Genomic DNA, 25,162 nt, shown 5'->3' with positions numbered 1-25,162 from the left:
GTCCATTTTCTTGATACTGTCACCATCTCAGTGAAGGGAAACGCAGAAGAGGGAGAAAGGCTTAAGGATATAAAAATGGTTAAAAATAATAAAACTTTATAGTTGCAGATACAGATTTTCCAAAGAGAAATGTTAAATTACTCTAATATTTGTGTCTGAATGTTCAAAAGACCAATAAAAAGAAACTGTAGCTACGATTTTATTTGTGTCATTGATCTGTGCTAATGCTGACAGTAAGTGTCGTTCATAGTCCAACCTTTGAGATGGTGAACTGTACCAGCTCTGTAAGGAACATTCAGACCAACCTTTAACATTGGCAGTAAACTTAACAGCTGCTGCTTGTGGAGTGGAACATGACACTTGCACTGCTCGCAGTAGCCATAGTGCCATTAGAGACAGGTTGGAAAGGAATGGTTTTGATGGTCCAGAGGATTAGGACAATGAGGGAACGTAACATTGGGAGAGGCTGCAGAGGCCTCACATCATATTTAGACCTATTGGAAAAGCAGCACCGGGAAGGGGTCGGCCTTTCGGTGGAGGTGTTGTCTCAGGAACGTGCAATGCTGGAAACTGATTTGAAGAAACCACTGACACTCCAACTGCACTAACTGAACCTGTGAAGCTGACAGCAGCCATTAACTCTCTGAAATAAAAACTATATACTGCGAGTGCTGGAAATCTGAAATAAAAACAGAAAATGCTGGAAATACTCAGCAAGTCCCGGACACCTGATTATTGTCCAGCCCAATAAGGCACCCTTGGGGCATGGGAGACAGCGCTGGGAAATTGATGCTTTTTCCCTCATTATATACCTGAAAAAATGGCTGCAGTGGGGTCCAATTTCTACCCGAATCACTACTGAAAGTACATTGATGTCTGTACACCTGGGGAACAGTTCATGGAAATGATCTCATCGCTCCCTGATCATTGTCATCCCAAAGCACTTCACATGTAATTAATTCTTTTATGAAGTTCAGCCATAGTTGCTATGCAGCAGAAGGTAATGTAAACAGAACAGCCAATATACACACAGCAAGTTCTAAACAACACATGAATCAACAAATAATCCAGGGGGATTCTTCTGTTTTGGTGACGTTGATTAACACATTTTCTGCAGCAGATAAGTTATCTGCTGTTTTCACCTTCCAATCTCAAGTGCAATTCTGCAAAATCACGTGACGAAAAAGGGTGTGGATGGTTTATAAATGTCTTGGAAGAGCCGAACACAATTTGTTCTGTTTATCCAGCTGATAAGACTACAGGAGTAAACATAAAGAAGAAACTGGCCTATTCATTCAGAACATCATGAGGTAAGAGAGATTTTCGTGTGTAAATAGCATGTTTGATATAAGTGTCTGCCGTGGCTCAGTGGTGGCACTCTCGCCTCTGAATCAGTGAGTTGTGAGCTCAAGTCCCACTCCAGAGACTTGAGCACAAAATCCAGGCTGGTGTTCCATTGCAGTACTGAGGGAGTGCTGCATTGTTGGAGGTGTCGGATTTTGGATGAGACGTTAAACCGTGGCCTCTTATGCACTCTCAGGTGGATGTAAAAGATCCCATGGCACTATTTCAAAGGAGAGCAGTGGTGTTCTGGCCAATATTTATCTCTAAACAAAAATCACTAAAACAGATTATCTGGCCATTATCACATTGCTGTTTGTGGGACCTTGCTGCCTGCAAATTGGCTACCACGTTTCCTATATTACAACAGTGACTACAATTCAAAAGTACTTCATTGGCTGTAAAGAATTTTGGGATGTCCTGAGGTTGTGAAAGATGCTATATAAATGCAAGTCTTTCTTTCTTGATAAAATACAATCCTTTATATTACACTAATTAAACCATAGAAGTCCATGTCCTAAAGTCGCTTGCTCCCTCAGCTGATGAATCAGTCGTCCTCCATGTTGAACACCACTTGGAGGAAGCACTGAGGGTAGCAAGGGCACAGAATGTACTCTGGGTGGGGGACTTCAATGTCCATCACCGAGAGTGGCTCGGTAACACCACTACTGATCGAGTTGGCCGAGTCCTGAAGGACATAACTGCGAGACTGGGTCTGTGGAAGGTGGTGAGTGAACCAACATGAGGGAAAAACTTACTTGACCTCGTCCTCACCAATCTACCTGTCGCAGATGCATCTGTCCATGACAGTATTGGTAGGAGTGACCACCGCACAGTCCTCGTGGAAATGAAGTCCAGTCTTCGCACTGAGGACACCATCCAACGTGTTGTGTGGTACTACCACCGTGCTAAATGGGATAGATTCAGAACAGATTTAGCAGCTCAAAACTGGGCATCCATGAGGCGCTGTAGGCCGTCAGCAGCAGCAGAATTGTATTCCAGCACAATCTGTAACCTCATGGCCCGGCATATTCCTCACTCTACTATTACCAACAAGCCAGGGGATCAACCCTGGTTCAATGAGGAGTGTAGAAGAGCATGCCAGGAGCAGCACCAGGCATACCTAAAAATGAGGTGCCAACCTGGTGAAGCTACAACTCAGGACTACATGCATGCTAAACAGCAGAAGCAACATGCTATAGACAGAGCTAAGCGATTCCACAACCAACGGATCAGATCAAAGCTCTGCAGTCCTGCCACATCCAGTCATGAATGGTGGTGGACAATTAAACAACTAACGGGAGGAGGAGGCTCTGTAATCATCCCCATCCTCAACGATGGCGGAGTCCAGCACGTGAGTGCAAAAGACAAGGCTGAAGCGTTTGCAACCATCTTCAGCTAGAAGTACCGTGTGGATGATCCATCTCGGCCGCCTCCCGATATCCCCACCATCACAGAAGCCAGTCTTCAGCCAATTCGATTCACTCCACGTGATATCAAGAAATGGCTGAGTGCACTGGATACAGCAAAGGTTATGGGACCCGACAATATCCCGACTGTAGTGCTGAAGACTTGTGCTCCAGAACTAGCTTTGCCTCTAGCCAAGCTGTTCCAGTACAGCTACAACACTGGCATCGACCCGACAATGTGGAAAATTGTCCAGGTAAGCCCTGTCCACAAAAAAAGCAGGACAAATCCAATCCGGCCAATTACCGCCCCATCAGTCGACTCTCAATCATCATGAAAGTGATGGAAGGTGTCGTCAACAGTGCTATCAAGCGGCACTTACTCACCAATAACCTGCTCACCGATGCTCAGTTTGGGTTCCGCCAGAACCACTCGGCTCCAGACCTCATTACAGCCTTGGTCCAAACATGGACAAAAGAGCTGAATTGCAGAGGTGAGGTGAGAGTGACTGCACTTGACATCAAGGCAGCATTTGACCGAGTGTGGCACCAAGGAGCCCGAGTAAAATTGAAGTCAATGGGAATCAGGGGGAAAACTCTCCAGTGGCTGGAGTCATACCTAGCACAAAGGAAGATGGTAGTGGTTGTTGGTGGCCAATCACCTCAGCCCCAGGACATTGCTGCAGGAGTTCCTCAAGGCAGTGTCTGAGGCCCCACCATCTTCAGCTGCTTTATCAATGACCTTCCCTCCATCATAAGATCAGAAATGGGGATGTTCGCTGATGATTGCACAGTGTTCAGTTCCATTCGCAACCCCTCAGATAATGAAGCAGTGAATGCCCGCATGCAGCAAGACCTGGACAACATCCAGGGTTGGGCTCATAAGTGGCAAGTAACATTCGCGCCAGACAAGTGCCAGGCAATGACCATCTCCAACAAGAGAGAGTCTAACCACCTCCCCTTGACATTCAACGGCATTACCATCGCCGAATCCCCCACAATCAACATCCTGGGGGTCACCATTGACCAGAAACTTAACTGGACCAGCCATATAAATACTGTGGCTACAAGAGCAGGTCAGAGGCTGGGTATTCTGTGGCGAGTAACTCACCTCCTGACTCCCCAAAGCCCTTCCACCATCCACAAGGCACAAGTCAGGAGTGTGATGGAATACTCTCCACTTGCTGGATGAGTGCAGCTCCAACAACACTCAAGAAGCTCGACACCATCCAGGACAAAGAATTTGCTTTCTTTGTCTTCGGTCGTGTCAATGTAACATGTTGGAAATATGCTATTATTAATGCTACCAAGGGTTATTAATCCTTCTTAATAATAACTTCCACAATGCTTTGGGCCCGAGTGTGACCGAACATGCAAGCTTTATTATAGACACAAGAACAACGTTCTAATGCATTTATACCAAACAAGAAAGTTCTCTAGATTCAGGAACTGTCCCTCTAGATTGGAAAATTACACGTGTCACTCCACATTTTAAGAAAGGAGAGAGAGGGAAACCGGGGAATTATAGACCAGATAGCCTAACATCTGGTGTGGGGAAAATGCTGGTGTCCATAATTAAGGATCGGGTGACTGAACACCTCGAGAATTTTCAGTTAATCACAGAGAGCCAGCATGCATTTGTGAAAGGTAGGTTGTGCCTGACAAACCTGATTGAATTTTTTGAAGAGGTGACTAAAGTAGTGGATAGGGGAATGTCAATAGATGTTATTTATATGGACTTCCAGAAGGCATTTGATAAAGTCCCAATTGTAAACAATTTTACAACACCAAGTTATAGTCCAGCAATTTTATTTTAAATTCACAAGCTTTTGGAGGCTTCCTCCTTCCTCAGGTGAACGTTGTTGAAAATGCAACATTTCCAACAACGTTCACCTGAGGAAGGAGGAAGCCTCCGAAAGCTTGTGAATTTAAAATAAAATTGCTGGACTATAACTTGGTGTTGTAAAATTGTTTACAATTGTCAACCCCAGTCCATCACCGGCATCTCCACATCATAAAGTCTCACATAAGAGATTGTTGGCTAAGATAGAAGCCCATGGAATCGAGGGAAAAGTACGGACTTGGTTAGGAAGTTGGCTGAGCGATAGGCGACAGAGAGTAGGGATAATGGGAAGGTACTCACATTGGCAGGATGTGACTAGTGGAGTCCCGCAGAGATCTGTCTTGGGGCCTCAATTATTCACAATATTTATTAACGACTTAGATGAAGGCATAGAAAGTCTCATATCAAAGTTTGCCGATGACACAAAGATTGGTGGCATTGTAAGCAGTGTAGATGAAAACCTAAAATTACAAAGCGATATTGATAGATTAGGTGAATGGGCAAAACTGTGGCAAATGGAATTCAATGTAGGCAAATGTGAGGTCATCCACTTTGGATCAAAAAAGGATAGAACAGGGTACTTTCTAAATGGTAAAAAGTTAAAAACAGTGGACGTCCAAAGGGACTTAGAGGTACAGGTACTTGGATCATTGAAGTGTCATGAACAGGTGCAGAAAATAATCAATAAGGCAAATGGAATGCTGGCCTTTATATCTCGAGGACTAGAGTAAAAGGGGGCAGAAGTTATGCTGCAGCTATAAAAAACCCTGGTTAGACTGCACCTGGAGTACTGTGAGCAGTTCTGGGCACCGCACCTTCGGAAGGACATATTAGCCTTGGAGGCAGTGCAGAGTAGGTTTACCCGGACTTCAAGGGTTAAGTTACGAGGAGAGATTACACAAATTGGGGTTGTATTCTCTCGAGTTTAGAAGGTTAAGGGGTGATCTGATCGAAGTTTATAAGATATTAAGGGGAACGGATAGGGTGGATAGAGAGAAACTATTTCCGCTGGTTGGGGATTCTCGGAGTAGGGGGCACAATCTAAAAATTAAAGCCAGACCTTTCAGGAGTGAGATCAGAAAACATTTCTACACACAAAGGGTGGTAGAAGTTTGGAACTCTCTTCCGCAAACGGCAATTGATACTAGCTCAATTGCTAAATTTAAATGTGAGATAGATAGCTTTTTGACAACCAAAGATATTAAGGGATATGGGCCAAAGGCAGGTATATGGAGTTAGATCACAGACCAACCATGATCTTATCAAATGGTGAAGCAGGCACGAGGGGCTGAATGGCCTACTCCTGTTCCTCTGTTCCTAATAAGTATATATATAACAATGTTCTAATACAGTTATATCAAATAAACAAAGATGGTACAACCTGTCCCTGGAAAGTTTCAAGCTGATCAGGTTTCGTCGGGTGTGTGGGCCTCCGTCCAACATTTCCAACAACGTTCACCTGAGGAAGGAGGAAGTCTCCGAAAGCTTGTGAATTTAAAATAAAATTGCTGGACTATAACTTGGTGTTGTAAAATTGTTTACAATTGTCCATTGTATCCATCTTATTGGGAGGGACATGCCCTTATCTTTCTGTGTATTTTGATTGTTCCGATGCAGAAATTTAAAATGTCTCATCCTGTATACCCCAATCGCTAAAGTTACCTAATTATATGAACAAAGCTCCTGCAATTAACATACAGGATTAGTCTGTGTCCAAGCCCTGAGTCTTTGATTGTGCCTTGGGACATTTTGTTAGCTGTTTCTGACAATTGGTCTTCAATGTGTCTGTTTAACAGTTTTATTGTCTGCAATATTCTCAATCACTTTGCCTGGTGTCAGGCACATCATTTCCTGTGGGATGCTGGCTCCCTCTGTATTCTCACAGACACAAGGTCTGCCCACAGTCTCGCTTTTTAGCCAAGCGCCTAAAGCTTTGCAGGATGGGATACATGATTATGTCAAATTGTAACTGTAATTAGTGATACTTACAGTCACGGTCTGTCCGTGATTGAGTGGAGAGGAGGGAGAATGCCCGGGCACAGTGCCCCATGCTCTGGAAGTAGTGTGAACAGCTGCAGTGGGTCACTTCAGAAGGTGGAGTGTGAAGTGGGCAGGGGGGTGAAGTCAGCCAGAACATGGGAAGACAGGAGGGAGGGGGGGCAGTACATGCAGGAAGGCAAAGAGAGGCAAACCGTAAAGCCCCTCTTTGATTCCCCAGTGCACTGGTGGGAAGCCATCAAGGCGAACATCAAGAGGTTCTTCATCCTCAAAGGTGTTCAGAAGGCGAGAGAGAGGCAGAGGGAAACGTCCCGACTCCAGAAAAGCATGCAGAATCTTCTCCTGCTGCAGTCGATGGGGATCGATGTCGGGGAGGAACTCAGAGAGGTGAAGGACCAGCAAGCCTCGCTCTTTGCCTCCGAGGCCTCCAAGATCATCTTCCGGTCCAGAGTCCGCTCCGTGGAGCAGGACGAGACTTGCTCGCGCTTCTTCTTCCAAAAGGTGCACAGAGAGAGCTCTGTGATCAGCAGCCTGAAGGAAGAGAACGGCTCGGTCACGTCCTCGCAGCCCGACATACTGAGGATCTGCAAATCCTTTTATGCCGGACTGTACGACGCGAAGCCCACAGACAGCGCGGCCTCCCACTCCTTCTTGTCGTCTATCACGGAGGTTCTAGACGACAGCAAGCGGGAGAGTCTGGATCACCCACTTACTCTGGACGAACTGACAAAGGCCGTCCGATCCTTCGAGAAGAGTAAGACTCCCGGAAGCGACGGCTTACCGATGGAGTTGTACTCGGCTCTGTGGGACTGGATAGGCCCAGACCTGCTGGAAGTGTACGGGGGTATGCTCCTGGCAGGCAGCATGTCAGACTCCATGAGGAAAGGCATCATCACCCTCATCTACAAACAGAAGGGGGAGAGGGAAGAAATCAAAAATTGGCGACCCATCTCACTACTTAACGTGGACTACAAAATTCTGTCCAAGGTCATCGCCAATCGGGTCAAGTCAGCCCTGGAGGTGGTGATCCACCCCGATCAGACCTGCACCGTACCCGGCAGGAAGATCTCTGATAGCCTGGCGCTACTCAGGGATACGATTGCCTACGTACAGGACAGGGGGGTGAACACCTGCCTGATCAGCCTGGACCAGGAGAAGGCCTTTGACAGAATATCCCACACGTACATGATGGACGTGCTCTCCAAAATGGGGTTTGGGGAGGGAATCCGCAATTGGATCCAACTGCTCTACACAAACATCAGTAGCGCAGTTTCAATCAACGGGTGGGAATCAGAAAGCTTTCCGATCAAATCTGGAGTCAGGCAGGGCTGTCCTCTCTCCTCCGTCTTGTTCGTGTGTTGCATCGAACCCTTTGCCGAGTCCATCAGGAGGGATGCGGGCATAAGAGGGGTGACGATCCCAGGCAGCGGAGGCACTCAGGTCAAGGCCTCCCTGTACATGGATGACGTCGCCGTCTTTTGCTCGGATCAGCTGTCGGTCCGCAGATTGATGAGCATCTGCGACCGTTTCGAACTGGCCTCGGGGGCCAGGGTAAATCGTAGCAAGAGCGAGGCCATGTTCTTTGGGAACTGGACCGACCGATCCTTTGTCCCCTTCACCGTCAGGTCGGATTACCTGAAGGTGCTGGGGATCTGGTTCGGGGGGGCCGGGGCGTGCACCAAAAACTGGGAGGAGCGTATCTCCAAGGTTAAGCAGAAACTGGGACTGTGGCATCAACGATCCCTCTCGATCGTGGGCAAGAACCTGGTCATCAGGTGCGAGGTGCTCTCGGTGTTGCTGTACGTGGCGCAGGTCTGGCCCATACCTCGCTCCTGCGCCGCGACAGTCACCCGAGCCATCTTCCACTTTGTCTGGAGATCAAAAATGGACCGTGTCCGCAGGGTCACGATGTACAAATCTCCAGAGAAAGGGGGGAAAGGCGTGCCCAACGTGGCCCTCATCCTGATGGCCACCTTTGTGTGCGGCTGCATCAAGCTGTGCATAGACCCTCAGTACGCAAACACAAAGTGTCACTACGTGCTGAGGTTCTACCTGTCCCCGGTGTTGAGAAGGATGGGCCTGGCCACGCTGCCACGGAACGCTCCGTCCAGTTGGACCGTTCCGCCCCACCTGTCCTTCGTGGAAAGGTTTGTGCAGGAAAACACCTTTGACCACAAGGCGATCAGCAAGTGGTCCGCACGTAACGTCCTCGAGACCCTGCGGGAAAAGGAGATGGTGGATCCTGTCAGTTGGTTCCCCGAGCAGACTGTCAATGTCATTTGGCAGAACGCCTCATCGCCAGAGCTTTCAAACAAGCACCAATTCCTAGCTTGGCTGGTGGTGAGAAGGGCCCTTCCCGTCAGATCCTTCATGCACTCCCGGACTCTCAGCTCCACCGCGCGCTGTCCCAGAGGAGGCTGCGGTGGAGACGAGACCGTCACCCATCTCCTTATGGAATGTGCCTTTGCAAAGAAGGTCTGGAGAGAGATGCAGTGGTATCTGTCCAGGTTCGTCCCGAGCAGTTCCGTAACACAGGTTTCTGTGCTCAACGGGCTGTTCCCGGGGACGCACACTGAGACGGACATCGGCTGCTGCTGGAAGACCATCAACTTGGTGAAAGACGCCCTTTGGTTTGCCCGAAACTTGCTGGTCTTCCAGCACAAGGAGCTGTCCTCGACCGAGTGTTGCAGACTGGCACATTCCAAGGTCCAGGACTACGTGCTGAGGGACGCACTGAGGATGGGTGCGGCCGCCGCAAAGGCCCTGTGGGGAAAGGCAACCGTTTAGAGCCTTCCCGCCATTGTAAACCGAGGGGCTGCAATCAGGGAAAAACCCCCTCGGGCAGAATGTAAAATTCAAATTGCTGTAATGTACCTGTAATGAATCTGAAATGAATCTGTAAGCAATAATCTGTGTTGAGTATGATGCAATGAGACACCCTAGAGTGTCATGAACTGTAATTATGTCCAATGTGTTCATTGAACTGTACTTGACGTAACCTGCAAATTGTATAATCTGTATTGTGTACGTTTGGAAAGTGATATGACAACTGTATTGTATGTACTGCTGCAAATTTTATGAATAAAGTATATTTTTTGAAAAAAAAAGAGAGGCAAAAAAGCCCTGAATGCTGTTTGGAGAGGAGAAGAGTTCAAAAGAGAAACTCAAGAGAGCAGCGTAGAGATGATAAGAGCCCCAAGAGCAGCCTGGAGAAGGACAGGAGCTGAGAAGGAGAGAGGGAGAGAGAGACTCACAGCAGGATCAAGGCAGCTGAGCTGAATAGCCCTGCACTAGTCATTTGCAATAAAGCAAGATATTACCAGCCTATCCCTCCCCCTTCCCTCTCACTTTTTCTCTCACCATTTCCCTCTTCCTCTTCAAAAGCAGCTCTGACAGGAAAGGGAAGTGAGCGAAATGGAGGGCAATGAAGAGAATGTTTGGGGAATCGAGATTCCGCTCTCCATGTTCTCTAACATTTAAATCTGCAACTTTTGTCAGACAGCTCTGACCGTGGTAACCTGACATGCACAGAGCTCTCTCCTAAACAGGACAGTTACAGCCAGGCGGTAGCTGATCAATGTAAACTGGGCTCTGCCTGACTGTAAGTTGTTTTAGTTTAAAGGTACTCGAAGTGTCAACAGACTCACTTGAATACTTTAACCTGCACTGACTAACTGTAGCCCTGGAGCTCTGAGACACCAAGGGCTCGATTTTACCGTCGGGTTTCCTGTGGGTTTCCAGCGGGGGGGCCCCGAAAATCCCGATATCCAGTCACGTGACCAGATCGCGCCACAATCCCGCCCACTTCCGGGTTCCCCGATGACGTGCGGGGGTGCGTGCGTGGCCCCCGCTGGTGGGAATCCCGCAGGCAATTAAAGCCAGCGGGATGCCACTTGAGGTTATTTATTTCGCTTGTTCAGGTCATTAACTGACCTGATTGAGGGACTGTGTGTGATTTTGGGGAAACATGGGACTGTTTCACACACTGGGGGAAACAGTCCTAGTTAAACTGGACGTGTTGCAGCTGTCAGCCTGTGGCAGCTGCAAAGGTCCATTTGACAGGTGGGGGGGGAAGACCCTCACCCATTGCAGGAGGCCGCTCTGTCACTTGGGACAAAGTGTGGCCTCCACCACCCCCCTCCGGACGGTCAAAGTCACAAACCTGCACACTCACCCCGGGGTCCGGAGACATGTGCCTACCTTGCGGACCCCCTCAGATGTACATATTGCGGATGGGGGCCGCCGTAGCTGCAGTCATGACCCCCTCGGAGGGCGAACAGCATCACCAGCCTCGCCATCCACGCCGTCCACCTCTGACACGTGGAGCTCCACAACAGAGTGCTGTGACACATCCACCTGTACAGCAGGAGGGAGGGCTACCACAGAGAGAGACGCGTCACAGAGGGCACTACCCTCGCCACAGGGTCCACAGACCGAGGCGCAGCTCCCCGGACCTCTCCGAGCAGCAGTGCACACGGAGGCGCAGATTCACTCGACATGTAGTCGTGGAGATCTGCAGGCTCTTTCATGCCGAGCTGCTCCTGGCTGGCCCCAGCACCATCTGCTTACCTGTCGCTGCCAAAGTCACCACTGCCCTCCACAACTTCTCCTCCGCATCCTTCCAGGGTGCAGCCGGGTGCACCGCCAATGTCTCTCAGTCATCTGCGCGGAAGAGCCCTGCAAATACACCTGCACCTACTCTGCAGTAACACAATGGGTGGCATCAGTGGTGGGTCCTCATAGTGATACCCAGGAGCGGGCATTATTGCACAAAACAGACAGGATTCGCGGAGACATGGCAGTAGTGGTGCCAATATAATGTGTGATGTTTGTTGCTCTGAAATTCAATATAGGTAACACCCATGGCAAACCCTCAGACACCCTTGTGCATCCCCTTCATGCTCACGACACGTTTGCCTTACGCTGCCTACTGCACATATGTGATGCATGCCCTGTGGCTGAAGCACAGGTAGTGGCAGGTTGAGTGAGGCTGGCCGTGAGGGAGATCCACGAGAGGGTGAGTATGGGATAGAGCCATGAGATTATATGAGGATTGGGTTGCGTGGTAGTGGCGGGGTGAGTACTGGCGAGGTGAGTAGGTGCAGGTAAGATGAGGATGGGATTTGAGTTGGTATGAGGGGTGATGTGACAGAATAGTGTTGGCGGTGCCGAAGGAGATGTGGGGTGGGGGCAGTGTTGTGGCAGACGGAGTGTAGGGGAAAAACTACGTGTTCTCACTGTGGCTGACCTACTGCGGTCATTGGAGCGCCTCCTGCACTGTATGCAGGTGGGCGATATGTTGGTGGCGCAGGTGACCCCCTCTGCCACCTCGAGCCAGGCCTTCTTGGTGGCAGAGGCAGGCCGCTTCCTCCCGCCCGCCGGGTGGAAGATCTCTGTCCTCCCCCTCCTCCTCACCCCATCTGATGATACCTGGGGTGAGGCATCATTAAACTGGGAGCAGCCTTCCCCCTGGGCTGCTCCATGCTGTAATTTGTTCCATTGGTTGCAGCATCTGTCAGTGCAGGACTGCCCCTTTAACTAGAGAGCCTCCAGCTGATAGATCGTACTGCGCATGCGCAGCCCGCCCGACGCGCAGACCAGCAGCGCGGACCCCGGAGGAGCAGTTAAGTGAATCCAATTAGTGGATTGCCTGCTACGATCGCGCGGGCAACCCACTAATTTCAACGGGCGCGGAGGCCACGCACCCGAAACCCAACCCGCCGGAAACCCGCAGGCCTGCTAAAATCAGGCCCCAAATGTTGGTTTGCTGCCAGAACTTAATTTGCACATTTAATCAACAGACCAATATTTAATCAGCACACTGTTCAAACTATACAACATGCAGAAAGTTGACAATTCAGATTAACCTGATTAGGTAAAGAAAGAAAGAATGACTTGCATTTATATAGCACCTTTCACAACCTCAGGACATCCCAAAGTGTTTTACAGCCAATTAAATACTTTTGAAGTGTAGTCACTGTTTTACTGAAGGAAATGTGGCACACAGCAAGGTCCCAAAAACAGCACTGTGATAACGACCAGATAATCTATTTTTAGTGATGTTGGTTGAGGGACCCATTGGCTCATCTTCGAAAACAGAATTTATTTGGTTAGAATTAAGGAATAATAGAAGAGCTATTATTCTGCTGGATGAGTGCAACGGGCCACTAAATAGTGGGAAGGAGATGGAGGAGCAAATTTGCAGGCAAATTACAGAACGATGCAAGAACTTTGGAGTAATGATAATGGTTGGATTCAATTATCCTACTACAGGCTGGGTGAATAACAGTGTAAAGGACAAAGAGGGGGAGAAATTCCTGAAATGTGTACAAGAGAACTTTCTTGATCAGCATGTCTCCAGCCAATTGAGGAAGGAAGCAGTGTTGGACCTAGTTCAGGGGAATGAATTTGGGCAAGTGCAGCATGTTTCAGTGAGGGAGCAATTAGGAAACAGTGATCACAATATCATTAGGCTTAGAGTAGTTATCGAAAATGATAAGAAATATACAAACGTGAAAACACTCAATTGGAGGAGAGCTATTTTCAGTGAGTTGTAAAGGGATCTGGCCATGGTCGATTGGAATCAAAGATTGACAGGTAAAACAGCAAATGAGCAATGGGAGGCTTTCAAAGAGAAGATGGTTCATGTACAGACTAGACACATTCCCAGGAGGGGGAAAAGAAAAACATCCAAAAACTAGAACTCCCTGGATGACTAAAGATATAGAGATTAAAATGAAACAGAAAAAGGAGGCTTGTGATAAATGTTTGGTTCATAATTCAGTAGAGAACCAAGCAGAATACAAAAAGTACAGGGGAGAACTGAAAAAGGAAATAAGAGGGGCAAAGTTAGTGTGTGAAAATAGATTAGCGGGTAACTTATGAAGGCACCCAAAAGTCTTTTATAAACATACAAATAGTAAAAGGAATGTGGAGGCAGAGGGCATGGTTGAGGTACTAAATGAATACTTTGCATCTGTCTTCACTAAAGAAGAGGATGCTGCCAATGGCACAATAAAGGAGGGGGTAGTAGAGAAATTGGATAGGATAAAAATAGATAAAGAGGAGGCACTTAAAAGGTTGGCAGCGCTCAAAGTAGAAAAGTCACCCGGTCCGGATGGGATGTATCCTAGGTTGCTGAGGGAAGTAGGATGGAAATTGTGGAAGCTCTGGCCACAATCTTCCAATCCTCCTTGGATATGGGAGTGGTGCCAGAGGACTGGAGGATTGCAAATGTTTCATCCCTGTTCAAAAAAGGAGAGGGGGATAAACCCAACAATTATAGGCCAGTCAGTCTAACATCGTTGGTGCGGAAACTTTTAGAGACACTAATTCGGGACAAAATTAATTGGCACTTAGAAAAATATGAGTGAATAATTGAAAGCCAGCACGAATTTGTTAAAGGCAAATCATGTTTGACTAACTTGATTGAGTTCTTTGATGAAGTAATGGAGAAGATTGATGAGCTTAGTTCAGTTGATGTTGTGTATATGGACTTTCTAAAGATGATTGATAAAATATCACACAATAAAACATGTTAGCAAAATTGAAGCCCATGGGATTAAATGGGGAGTGGCTACATGGATAAGACATTAGTTAAGGGACAGAATACAGAGAGTAGTGGTGAACGGTTGTTTTTCAGACCAGAGGGAAGTGTGCAGTAGTTTCCCCCACTGCTCTATTTGATGTATATAAATGACCTTGGGAATATGGGGCATAATTTCCAAATTTGCACATGACACAAAACTCAGAAATGTAGTAAACAGCGAGGAGGATGATAACAGAGTTCAGGAGGACATAACAGATTGGTGAAATGGGCAGACACATGGCAGATGAAATTTAACGCGTGGAAGTGTGAAGTTATTAATTTTGGAAGGAAGAATGAGGAGAGGCAATATAAATGAAATGGTACAATTTTAAAGGGAATGCAGGAACAGAGAGATCTGGGTGTACGTACACAAGCCTTTGAAGGTGGCAGGACAAGTTGAGAAGGCTGTTAAAGAGGCATACGGGAACCTTGCCTTTATAAATAGAGGCATTCAGTTCAAAAGCAAGGAAGTTATGCTAAACCTTTATAAAACACTTTCTAGGCACCAGCTGGAAGGTTGTGTCCTATTCTGGGTACCACACTTTAGGAAGGATGTCAAGGCCTTAGAGAGGGTGCAGAGGAGATTTACTAGAATGGTGCCAGCGATCAAAGTCTTCAGTTACGTGGAGAGACTAGAGAAACTGGGGTTGTTCTCCTCAGAGCAGAGAAAGTTAAGGGGAGGTTTGATAGTGGTGTTCAAAATCATGAAGGGTTTTGATAGAGTAAATAAGGAGAAACTGTTTCCAATGGCAGAAGGGTCGATAACCAAAGGACACAGATTTAAAGAACCAGATGCGATGTGAGGAACCATTTTTTACACAGCGAATTGTTATGATCTGGAATGCACTGCCTGAAAGGGTGGTGGAAACAGATTAAATAATAACTTTTAAAAGGTAATTGGATAAATACTTGAAAAGGAAAAAGATGCAGGTTATAGGGAAAGAGCAGGGCAGTGGGATTAATTGGATAGCCCCTTCAAAGAGACAGCACAAGGCCAATGGGATAAATGGCCTGCTTCTGTGCTGTATCATTCTATGATTCTATGAAGTAGTGCCATGGGATTTTATGTTCACCTGACACCTCTGACAGTACAGCACTCCCTCAGTATTGTGCTGAAGTGTCAGCCTAGATTTTGCACTCAAATCTCTGGCGTGGGACTTGAACCTCACAACCTACTGACTCAGAGGCCACAGTGCTACCACTGAGCCATGGCTGACATAGGTACTAGTTCAATTAAATGAGTTTGGTTTACCCGACGGCTCATCTGGTTAAAGCAATGAGTAGCTCAGCCATGTAAGCAGAAAGATCCCAGGATCCGATTCTGAATTCCTGCTGGCTGCAAGTTCTCTGGTATCAGCGGCTTGAGCCTTTGCCGATCTTTGCTGTGACCCTCCTGTGCTCAGCTCCTCTCCTGCGATATCCGACTCCTGCTGGCTGCTGACTTTGCTCCAGGGACAACCGTCCCAGCCTAAGATGTTCCCCTTGCCTCCAAACTGCACAGCAACCACCAGCTGCACAGAGGAAAATACTCAACCATAAGATCCCCTCTGGAAACAGTCTCTAGGCACGACAGAAACAAACAGGTAACTCTATTCCATCTTGTGATCAAATCATAGGCAAAACCTTTAGGTTTTGTTTTCCACTGAAAAGGGGTCTAAATGATGAAATATGATCCTGAAACAATAGTGAAAATTCTGGACTGCCTTGTAATAAATGAGAATTTACCCCATTCCGTTACTGTAAAGTAGTGGCCTTAATCATAAGCTTATTTTCGGGGAGGCTGCGAGGCTGGCTGGTGGGGAGGGGCAATGAAGGTTGTGGTGTTAATTTGCACCATGACAGTATGGGACAGACTCCATGGTCCAGCTGGTCTTTTCCTGTCTGTTATTTTTGTATGTTCGTGTGTTTGAACTTCTGGTTATTATTTGAATTGCCAGCTTTTTTGGGACTGCTTATTAGCTTTACTGAGTTTCTTGAGTTTCTATGTTGGACTGTACATAATAATTTCCCCATAGCTATTTCTTTCTGAATGTTTAACAAAACTATTAAATATTTAAACATATTTCTTACAGTGATACTGAAAGGAACTCCCTGAAAATGAAATTACTTCAGCTACAATGTCACTTCACGTGGAATCTACAGATGGAAGATGTTGAGTGGGATGATTTGCAGGAACGGCTAAATTATATAATAGAGTCTGATATTGTGAAATATCAAGCCATGCCTTACAATCTACTCGCTTTTGTAAACTGTATGAAAGGAAACCGCGAGGAGTCAATCAACAATTTATGGGAAGCTGAAGAGATTTTGATGAAGAATCACAAACATGAAATTGGAAAAAGAAGCATCATCACATATGGAAACTATGCCTGGGTATATTATCACGTGGGTGAACTGACAGAGGCCCAGTCCTACCTCGACAAGCTGGAGATGATCTGTCAACAATTTCCTAATGGTTCTCGGTACACAGCAATGATACCTGAAGTATACGGAGAGAAGAGTTGGTCGCTGTTGAAATTTAGCAGGAAATATTACGAAGAGGCAAATGAGTGTATTGAGAAGGCACTGGAGGGGGATCCTGATGACATTGAATGGAATGCAGCTCATGCAACTGCTCTGTTTCGACTTAAAGAAACCTTTGGAGACCCACAGTGTCCTGAACACTGCAAAGCAGTGAATCAGTTACACCGCGCCTTAGCACTGAACCCAAATGACACTTTTGTCAAGATCATGTTGGCTCTAAGACTACAGGAATTCAATCAAACTGAGAAATGTTGTAGATTAGTTGAAGAAGTACTGCTGAAATCTCCTGATGATCCATATATAATTCAGTATGCAGGCAAATTTTTAAGAAAACAAGGGTCTGTTGAATATTCCTTACAGCTATTGAAAAAGGCACTGAAGATTAAATCGTCTTCAGCACTCCTTCACCACCAGATTGGCTTATGTTACAAAACTAAGCTGATTGTACTGAAGAAAACACGTCCGAAATACATTAATCATGAAGAAAGAAAAGAATTGATTGAACTTTGCAAATACCATTTCCAAACAGCGTTTGATCAGAAACCCTCACTTATTTTTGCAATATTTGATTTGGCAGAAATCTTTGCAGAATCCGGAGAATATTCCAAAGCCGATGACATCTACGTCAACCTACTTAGAAATGAAGATTACAGCCTTTTGAATAAACAATTAATACGTTGGAACTATGGACAGTACGAGCTGCATGAGAAGAGATCCCAGCTGAATGCCATTCATCTTTTCAAGGAATGCTTAAAACTCAAAGTTAACACCAAGAAAAACGAGAAATGCCGTGCAAAATTGAAACAAATTGCTGAAGATCGAATGAATAGATATTCAAGAGACAGTGTAGCCTTTGGTATATTGGGGCTAATACACCAGGTTGATGGCAAGAAATCAGAAGCCATTGAATTCTTTAAGAAAGCCCTGGAGGGTGATCCTGAGAATGAAGAATATCGAAGTGCTCTACGAGAGCTGCATCAGGTTACATAGGGCAATGTTAAAATGTGTCTCCGATTTACCTGAGGAAATTGAATCCCGTTTTCAATGTGTTGTTTTGCAGTAAATAGTTCAAAAATAATCTTAACATTAGTTGACAGACTTCCCATTTGACATAGGGTTGTGTTGCTACTCATCGACCCTATCATGCTGCATTCACGTTCCCACTTGCTATGGTTACAGTAACGATAAGTATAAATTTCTGAGCTAATGACAAGATTTCAACTCATTTTTTTGCTGATTTCAACAGCTGAAACTGAAATGGACATAGTTAGTAATTTTAGCTTTGGCCGATGGTGTAAAACAGGTGATCCAATCCCCATCAGCCTGCTCTCAATCATCAGCAAAGTGATGGAAGGTGTCGTCGACAGTGCTATCAAACGGCACTTACTCACCAATAACCTGCTCACCGATGCTCAGTTTGGGTTCCGCCAGAACCACTCTGCTCCAGACCTCATTACAGCCTTGGTCCAAACATAGACAAAAGAGTTGAATTCCAGAGGTGAGGTGAGAGTGACTGCCCTTGACATTGAGAATCCCTACGTGGTCAGTTTTCGGTAAAATATTAAAATGCCTACGTGGCAAAGAAGCAGAATGCAAAATGGTTAGAAAGGGTTAATTAGTTAGTAACTGAGATTGGTACAGGTGGCCTGGCCATATGTTTGCGTAGTCAGCAGGTTTGCATTGTCTTATCAATGTAGAGTCTTTGATGTGATTCAAGGACTGGTCTGAATGTCTCCATGTTTATGGCAGATCAATATAGGTAACGAGCTTAGCCAAAGTTGAAAGACATTCCAAGTTGGGAGATAAGGAACAGAAGGAACAGGAAAGAACATTCCAGGTTGGAAGGTGAGGAAGTATCCCCTTTGATGTCTAACAGCAGCTTGATCAGCACATGGACGATCTATGATTGGCCGGCAATAATGTAACCTCGCATGGCAACCTATGCCCGGCTTATGATTGGCGTTGACCCTCGTTAAGTATGTTCCAACCCCTATTGATCTGTATAAAAACGTGTGGATTTCTGTATGTTTCTTGTTCTTGCTCTGCCAGCATAGAGGGACTCTATCAGGAGTCCAAATCAATGCTGCAGACTAAGAACCCTGCTATTAAAGTTGTGTTGAACTTTAAAATGTATTCGACTCAGTTTTTACTGAACTAGACTGAGGGGAAAGAATCCGGATCGTCATTTGGTGGCCTGTACGGGGATATTAACGGTCGTTCACCGAGAGTTCGCGGAGTAAGAGACGGATTGTCTCAGACACAGAGGAAGGAAATAGCGCCCCGATGTAAGTAGTCTTAATTTACTACGTCGGTTTTCCTCCAATCCGTCAGTCTGATGACGAATCGTCCAATCACTAACACTCGTGTGGCCTCCTTACAAGATTCAGGTCAGTCTGGCGAATACACAGAAATAGCAGGAATAGGTCAGTGGTCGAATATCACTGAGGGTCAGCTCCGGCTGAGGGTCAGCGTACGTACTGAGGGAATAACTTGTAAGCGGTAGGTCAGTGGTTAATATCACTGAGGGTAGTCAGGGTTTAAGATCCTGGTGATTGGATATAAACAGGAACTAGTGATCAAAATATCACTGAGTCAGGGTTCGAATTCCTGGTGATTGGGTATAAACAGGAACTTCGAGTCCCTGGGGATTGGGTATGAACGGGAACTGATTGCTTGTGCTGATCGACTACAGAAGGAAGTGCCTGTCTCAACGTGCAGCCTTAGACCGGTTGTTAAGAGGGGAAATCCCCCACGTGAAAGTCAGGACCTTGAAGTGGGCGTAGGGACCAAGGGCACTTAGGATTGTGAGGCACAAGCATCAGTACCGTCCTCAAATTCTGTAATAAGCAACTGAGTGGCGATAATACGGTTGTGTTGACTAGTTGAATAAGAATAAAAGACTGGGGAATGGTCAATGGCCATTGGGAGGAACTAAAAACTTCGATGACGCCAAAACGGCTCAGGAATTAATTTGGAAAAATAACAGAGGTACCACAGCCAAAGAACTAATTGCTTTATGGAGACAGTACTGTAAAAAAAAAATATGGATAGAATTAAGTGACTAGACAAATGTTTGAAAGACAGAGACCCGAAAAAGAGAGGTTTTGTTGTTTAAGTGTACTGTCCCTTTAAAAAGCCTGTCTTGATCAGCGTTTTTTTTTGTCGGTGTTGTGGGCCACGCCCCCTTCTTACTGTGTCTTACGTGTTTTCTTCCTTTGTGTAATGTATCTGTCTTGTCGTGTGTTTAATTCTGATACTGCTGAATTAAAATTGGAGTTATTTAGGTTAAGTGACCTATTAAATTCTGGTTCTTATAAAGTGTGGGCATGTTAAATTCCAGACATGGGATCTTCAAAAAATTGGCATTTTGAATGTTTATTTTGTGATTGGCTGTGGTTTAAAGAGAGGTTAAAAATTAACGGGATACATTAAAAAAACTATCTGGTATCATTGTGACAGGAAAAGTCGGAAAGCTGGAACAGCTCAGAGCATTGATTATAATCACATCCACTAAAAGTATGTGAAAAAATAGTGTGCAAAAGTATAGTATAAAGCAATCCACAAATGTGAGAAGTAAAAAAATCAGTCAAACCTGTGTGAAGAGAAATTTTGAAGGTGGGAACATAATCTCAAAGGGAGAAGGATCAAAATACTCCGACCACAAGAGCAAGTTAATATTAACCCCTTCCATCCCAAGAAGCCAGACTGTCATGCCAAGAGCAGTTCAAACAGATAGAAATGACCCAGTCGGTTGAGAACTGTCTGAGGCTTGCCCAGAACACAGGTGAACATGAGGTAACAATTTGTATAGGTTATATTAGTAAAATTGTCCCAATCACTCGGAAATGCCAAAGGCTACAATTGACTGAGATATAAGTTTTCACGCTACAGTGAAAAATTGATAAGAAAGGAATGTAAAACAAATCATATGAAAAGGAAGCATAGGTTAGACAATTGGAAGTCCATTACTTGAGCTATGTACTGACACAGGGTACTAAATGCCTATCAGTTTTACCCTGCCACAGTATGATAAGGAAGTTTTGACAAGTTCTGGGGCTATTCAATTTTATTTGAAATTAATAGTAGAATACAAGATCTGACCAAAGAGGGGAGACCTTCCCTGACAAATTATATAACTCGCATTGAGAATGCTAAGAAAACTCAACAATTAGATCAACACCTCCTAACTCAAGTGTTAAAACAAAGAGCGACATGGAATGGAGGTGGACATCGTAAAAAGAGATAGGCAAATATGGAGACGTAAAGATCTGTGATAAGTGATATAGCAACTGCCTTTGCCTCAGTTGTTAACACCATTGATTTGACAACATTAGATCAAAAGGTCAGAGATTTAGGGTTTCGCATTAAAGATATATTAAAAGATAAATGAAAATACAGATAAGGAATTGTCTGAGGATCAAATGCTGACCATATATTTGCAAAGGATAGCTACAGTGCTAGAAACACATGCCCAAACCATTAATAAATTAATAAAAGAGGAATATAACGTATCTTAGCAGGCGGCTGCTAATGATATCTGCTTAATGTGGTTACATCTTGAAAACACAGAGATTAGGACTTGGAGTTAGAAATTCCAGTCTGCAGCCCTGCGTACATGTGGGAGAGACAGTGTTTATTTCAGACAGGCTGCGTGCTTCAGAGAGAGAGCGAGAGAGGGACTATGCAATTTCTCTCTCCTGTTTTGTTTTCTGAATTTGTTTCGGGTAAAGGGATTATTCCTTTGGATAAATAAATAATAAATGAAGATTTGACAAATTAATCACTTGGGCTCTCAAGAAGAGCCGCAATGGATTTTCTGTGTTTCTTTTAAAACAGGTGACCCTGGTTTTTTTTTGGGACCACGTGAGTGTTGATGGTGCAGGATTACCAAGAGTAGTTACAAAGTTACGGTGCAACCTTTGCTGGAGAAATTTGGTGCAGGAAACGATCCAGTGGTGTTAAAGATTTAAGACTTTAGCTGCAGACATCAGCGGATACCAAATGTCACAGCGTGGTGATATCAACCTGATTCTCTTCTTTTGAAAACATTTTGATTTGTTTTGTTTTAACCTATTTATTGTCGTCCGAGACAGAGTGCTCGAGATGGGGAGAAATGGGAATTTTTCTCTAAAGTCATTGAATTGGGCATGATAAAAAAATCAATCTGGCATAAATATACAATCTAGTGGAAGTCAGGAAAGTGTAGTTAAGAATAGTAAATTGATAGCTTTCTCGTGGAGATATTTGTGTCCTTGCCTATAATGAATAATGAGAAAACTACACTCAATAGCCTGGCCACTACCCTGACATCGGGACCATGCAGAGGGAGATAAGCACTCTAGACACCCCTGATCTTTTTGATAAGATAACCTGAAAACCTAAGAATGGCTACAGTGGACATAAAAGATACAAATGTATGTTGCCATCATCTGAAACGGAGATCAGGATGAAGAACATGATTACAAAGGCCTATGGTCTGGTGAGCTATTGCAACCACTCTTTAAACAAACCAGTTGCTTTTACAGGACTGAATCCTACAGGACATATGATGTGTGCCATGGAAAATGTTCGGAAATACCATGAGGAAGCAGAGACTGGCCAGCAGAAAGTTAATATCTAAGAACACTAAGCTCATTCCTATGAGATGCTGCTAGTATGCGGAGATACATGAAGAAGATACAGTGAAGAATGAGTCTCAGACAGGCTCAGTTACTTGACAACAGCACAACAGGAAAATGGTTAATGTGGTCCAGGCGAGTGAGAAATCCTTTTAAACAAGGCACTGACACATGGTCCATAGAGAAACCAACTAATTAATGAAACAGTCAGGAAACACTGGTATCAATCAAAAGGACTGAAATTAAAGTAAAGAGGGACACAGTAATTTGGATTTCCAAAATTCAGGGTTAGGTTCCCATCAGTTAACAATAAAATTGGGAGAAACAATATTTAGAAGATATCCGCACGATGGATACAAAATTACAAGATTATGAGGGGCCCAGATAAAGTAGACAGGAAGTACCTGTTTCCCCTAGCAGAGGGTTCAAGAACTAGAGGATGTAGATTTAGGCTGATTGGCTGGAACAAAATTAAAGGGATGTGTTACTAGACATGCTGTCACTGTGTGTCCACATAGTGTTGGACACAGCCTAGAAGCACAGTGTGGGTTTAATAATACCGGTACCAATCCGGATATTAACTGTAGGAGGCCCTAGAGGCGGATCTAAAACCCACTTAAGTGGCATATGCCGGAGAGGACGAATACTGTGTTACAACTAATTTGAAAACGTTTAAATATGCCAATCTAACTTGTGATATTTTAAGTCCAGAATTCTACTCCATTTCTGAAGTCCTGGTTCGGATTGGACCCGAGGAACTGGTAGAGATACACCGGCATAACCTCACCACCTTACAAGTTTCTGAGAATGTCAGAAAGGACTTGAAAGCATATCAGGACACATTTGGGTATCTGACACCCCTGTTGCCTAAATACTTGAAAGCATTGCGAATGGAGATACGCCTCTCCCAGAAGGTTTATTATAACCTACAACAGGACAATAACAACATTAAGCATGACATTGACCAAATTAAAGTCACCACCTGGTGAAATGACCTCTGGAATTTGGGACTGAATATACAGATCCATCTTTGGATTAGATTAATTTCATATGTATTAGTCGCAGTGCAGTTTGTTGTAATGTGCTTCTTGATTTTCATTGCATGTAATAAATGTAAGCAGAGGATGAAGGGTTTGGCAAAGATAATGAAACAGAGCCTGGGTAAGAATGTCCCCATTGTCTCTGTGGTTTCAACTAAGAACACATCTTAATGGTACCGGGAGTAGCACCCGCTGGGGTAAGGTGCATGTAAAAGGGAAGACAATTATAGTTTGATAGGATTATCAGATGCTCTGCCTCTCTTCCACCCGGACTGGTGGCCAACACGAAGGGAACCTGGTTAAGATGAGGTACAGCATCTAACGGGATATTGTAGGGAGAATTTGGATTAAGGGATATAATGGGGAGGGCACCAATTCACAGGTGTAAAATGGTCTGAAAGGTACCATTCAGTCTAGTTAGGCTGGAAACAAAATAGAAAGCACCATAGGATATTTGACTCTGTTAGCCTTTTCAAACTAACATGAATAGGTTTAGCTGACCAAGGACATTCGCAGCTTACTTGAGAGATGTTTGGAAGGAGTCTGTTCCTGAGAACAGATAAGAGTACAAAGGCGTATTGATGAAACATGTCTGTGTTCTATTGGGACTTCTCCAGTTCAAGGGCTAGTCATATTCATTGTTATAATTCTTATAGTTTATTGCTTACTTAAATGTTGCTGCGCTGCAGAACCTGCAGAACCAGTGAGCACCGTAATAATTGGTTATCATGAAATGATAAAAGGGGGGAATGAGAATCCCTACGTGGTCAGTTTTCGGTAAAATATTAAAATGCCTACGTGGCAAAGAAGCAGAATGCAAAATGGTTAGAAAGGGTTAATTAGTTAGTAACTGAGATTGGTACAGGTGGCCTGGCCTCCTGCTGGGCCATATGTTTGCGTAGTCAGCAGGTTTGCATTGTCTTATCAATGTAGAGTCTTTGATGTGATTCAAGGACTGGTCTGAATGTCTCCATGTTTATGGCAGATCAATATAGGTAACGAGCTTAGCCAAAGTTGAAAGACATTCCAAGTTGGGAGATAAGGAACAGAAGGAACAGGAAAGAACATTCCAGGTTGGAAGGTGAGGAAGTATCCCCTTTGATGTCTAACAGCAGCATGATCAGCACATGGACGATCTATGATTGGCCGGCAATAATGTAACCTCGCATGGCAACCTATGCCCGGCTTATGATTGGTGTTGAGCCTCGTTAAGTATGTTCCAACCCCTATTGATCTGTATAAAAACGTGTGGATTTCTGTATGTTTCTTGTTCTTGCTCTGCCAGCATAGAGGGGCTCTATCAGGAGTCCAAATCAATGCTGCAGACTAAGAACCCTGCTATATTAAAGTTGTGTTGAACTTTAAAATGTATTCGACTCAGTTTTTACTGAACCAGACTGAGGGGAAAGAATCCGGATCGTCAACATCAAGGCAGCATTTGACCGAGTGTGGCACCAAAGAGCCCTAGTAAAATTGAAGTCATTGGGAATCAGGGGGAAAACTCTTCAGTGGCTGGAGTCATACCTAGCACAAAGGAAGATGGTAGTGCTTGTTGGAGGCCAATCATCTCAGCCCCAGGACTTTGCTGCAGGAGTTCCTCAGGGCAGTGTCCTCGGCCCAACCATCTTCAGCTGCTTCATCAATGACCTTCCCTCCATCATAAGATCAGAAATGGGGATGTTCACTGATGATTGCACAGTGTTCAGTTCCATTCGCAACCCCTCAGATAATGAAGCAGTCCGAGCCCGCATGCAGCAAGACCTGGACAACATCCAGGCTTGGGCTCATAAGTGGCAAGTAACATT

The 25,162-nt window shown here is 45.0% G+C and overlaps 1 protein-coding gene across 3 annotated transcripts; it reads left to right on the top strand.

Annotated features, from left to right (window-relative positions):
- The first annotated feature begins 1,210 nt into the window (after nt 1–1,210).
- LOC137340166 (interferon-induced protein with tetratricopeptide repeats 5-like) lies at nt 1,211–24,724 on the top strand. 3 transcript variants are annotated; one of them, XR_010966727.1, is made up of 3 exons: nt 1,211–1,310; nt 16,249–18,197; nt 21,536–24,724. XR_010966727.1 is itself a non-coding variant. In XM_068002518.1 (2 exons), exons 1-2 carry the CDS (start codon nt 1,306–1,308, stop codon nt 17,687–17,689), a joined length of 1,446 nt encoding a protein of 481 aa, XP_067858619.1. In that variant the 5' UTR covers nt 1,211–1,305; the 3' UTR covers nt 17,690–18,828. The 3 variants fall into 3 exon arrangements, 1 of the variants encoding a protein (XP_067858619.1); XR_010966726.1 differs by lacking the exon at nt 21,536–24,724 and adding an exon at nt 18,449–18,828; XM_068002518.1 differs by lacking the exon at nt 21,536–24,724 and having other exon boundaries at nt 16,249–18,828.
- Nucleotides 24,725–25,162: the final 438 nt, after the last annotated feature.

This window comes from Heptranchias perlo, chromosome 21, assembly GCF_035084215.1.
Source record: "Heptranchias perlo isolate sHepPer1 chromosome 21, sHepPer1.hap1, whole genome shotgun sequence".
Lineage (NCBI taxonomy): Eukaryota > Metazoa > Chordata > Chondrichthyes > Hexanchiformes > Hexanchidae > Heptranchias > Heptranchias perlo.
Note: the sequence above shows the minus strand (reverse complement) of the source record. Positions and strands in the feature narration are given on the sequence as shown.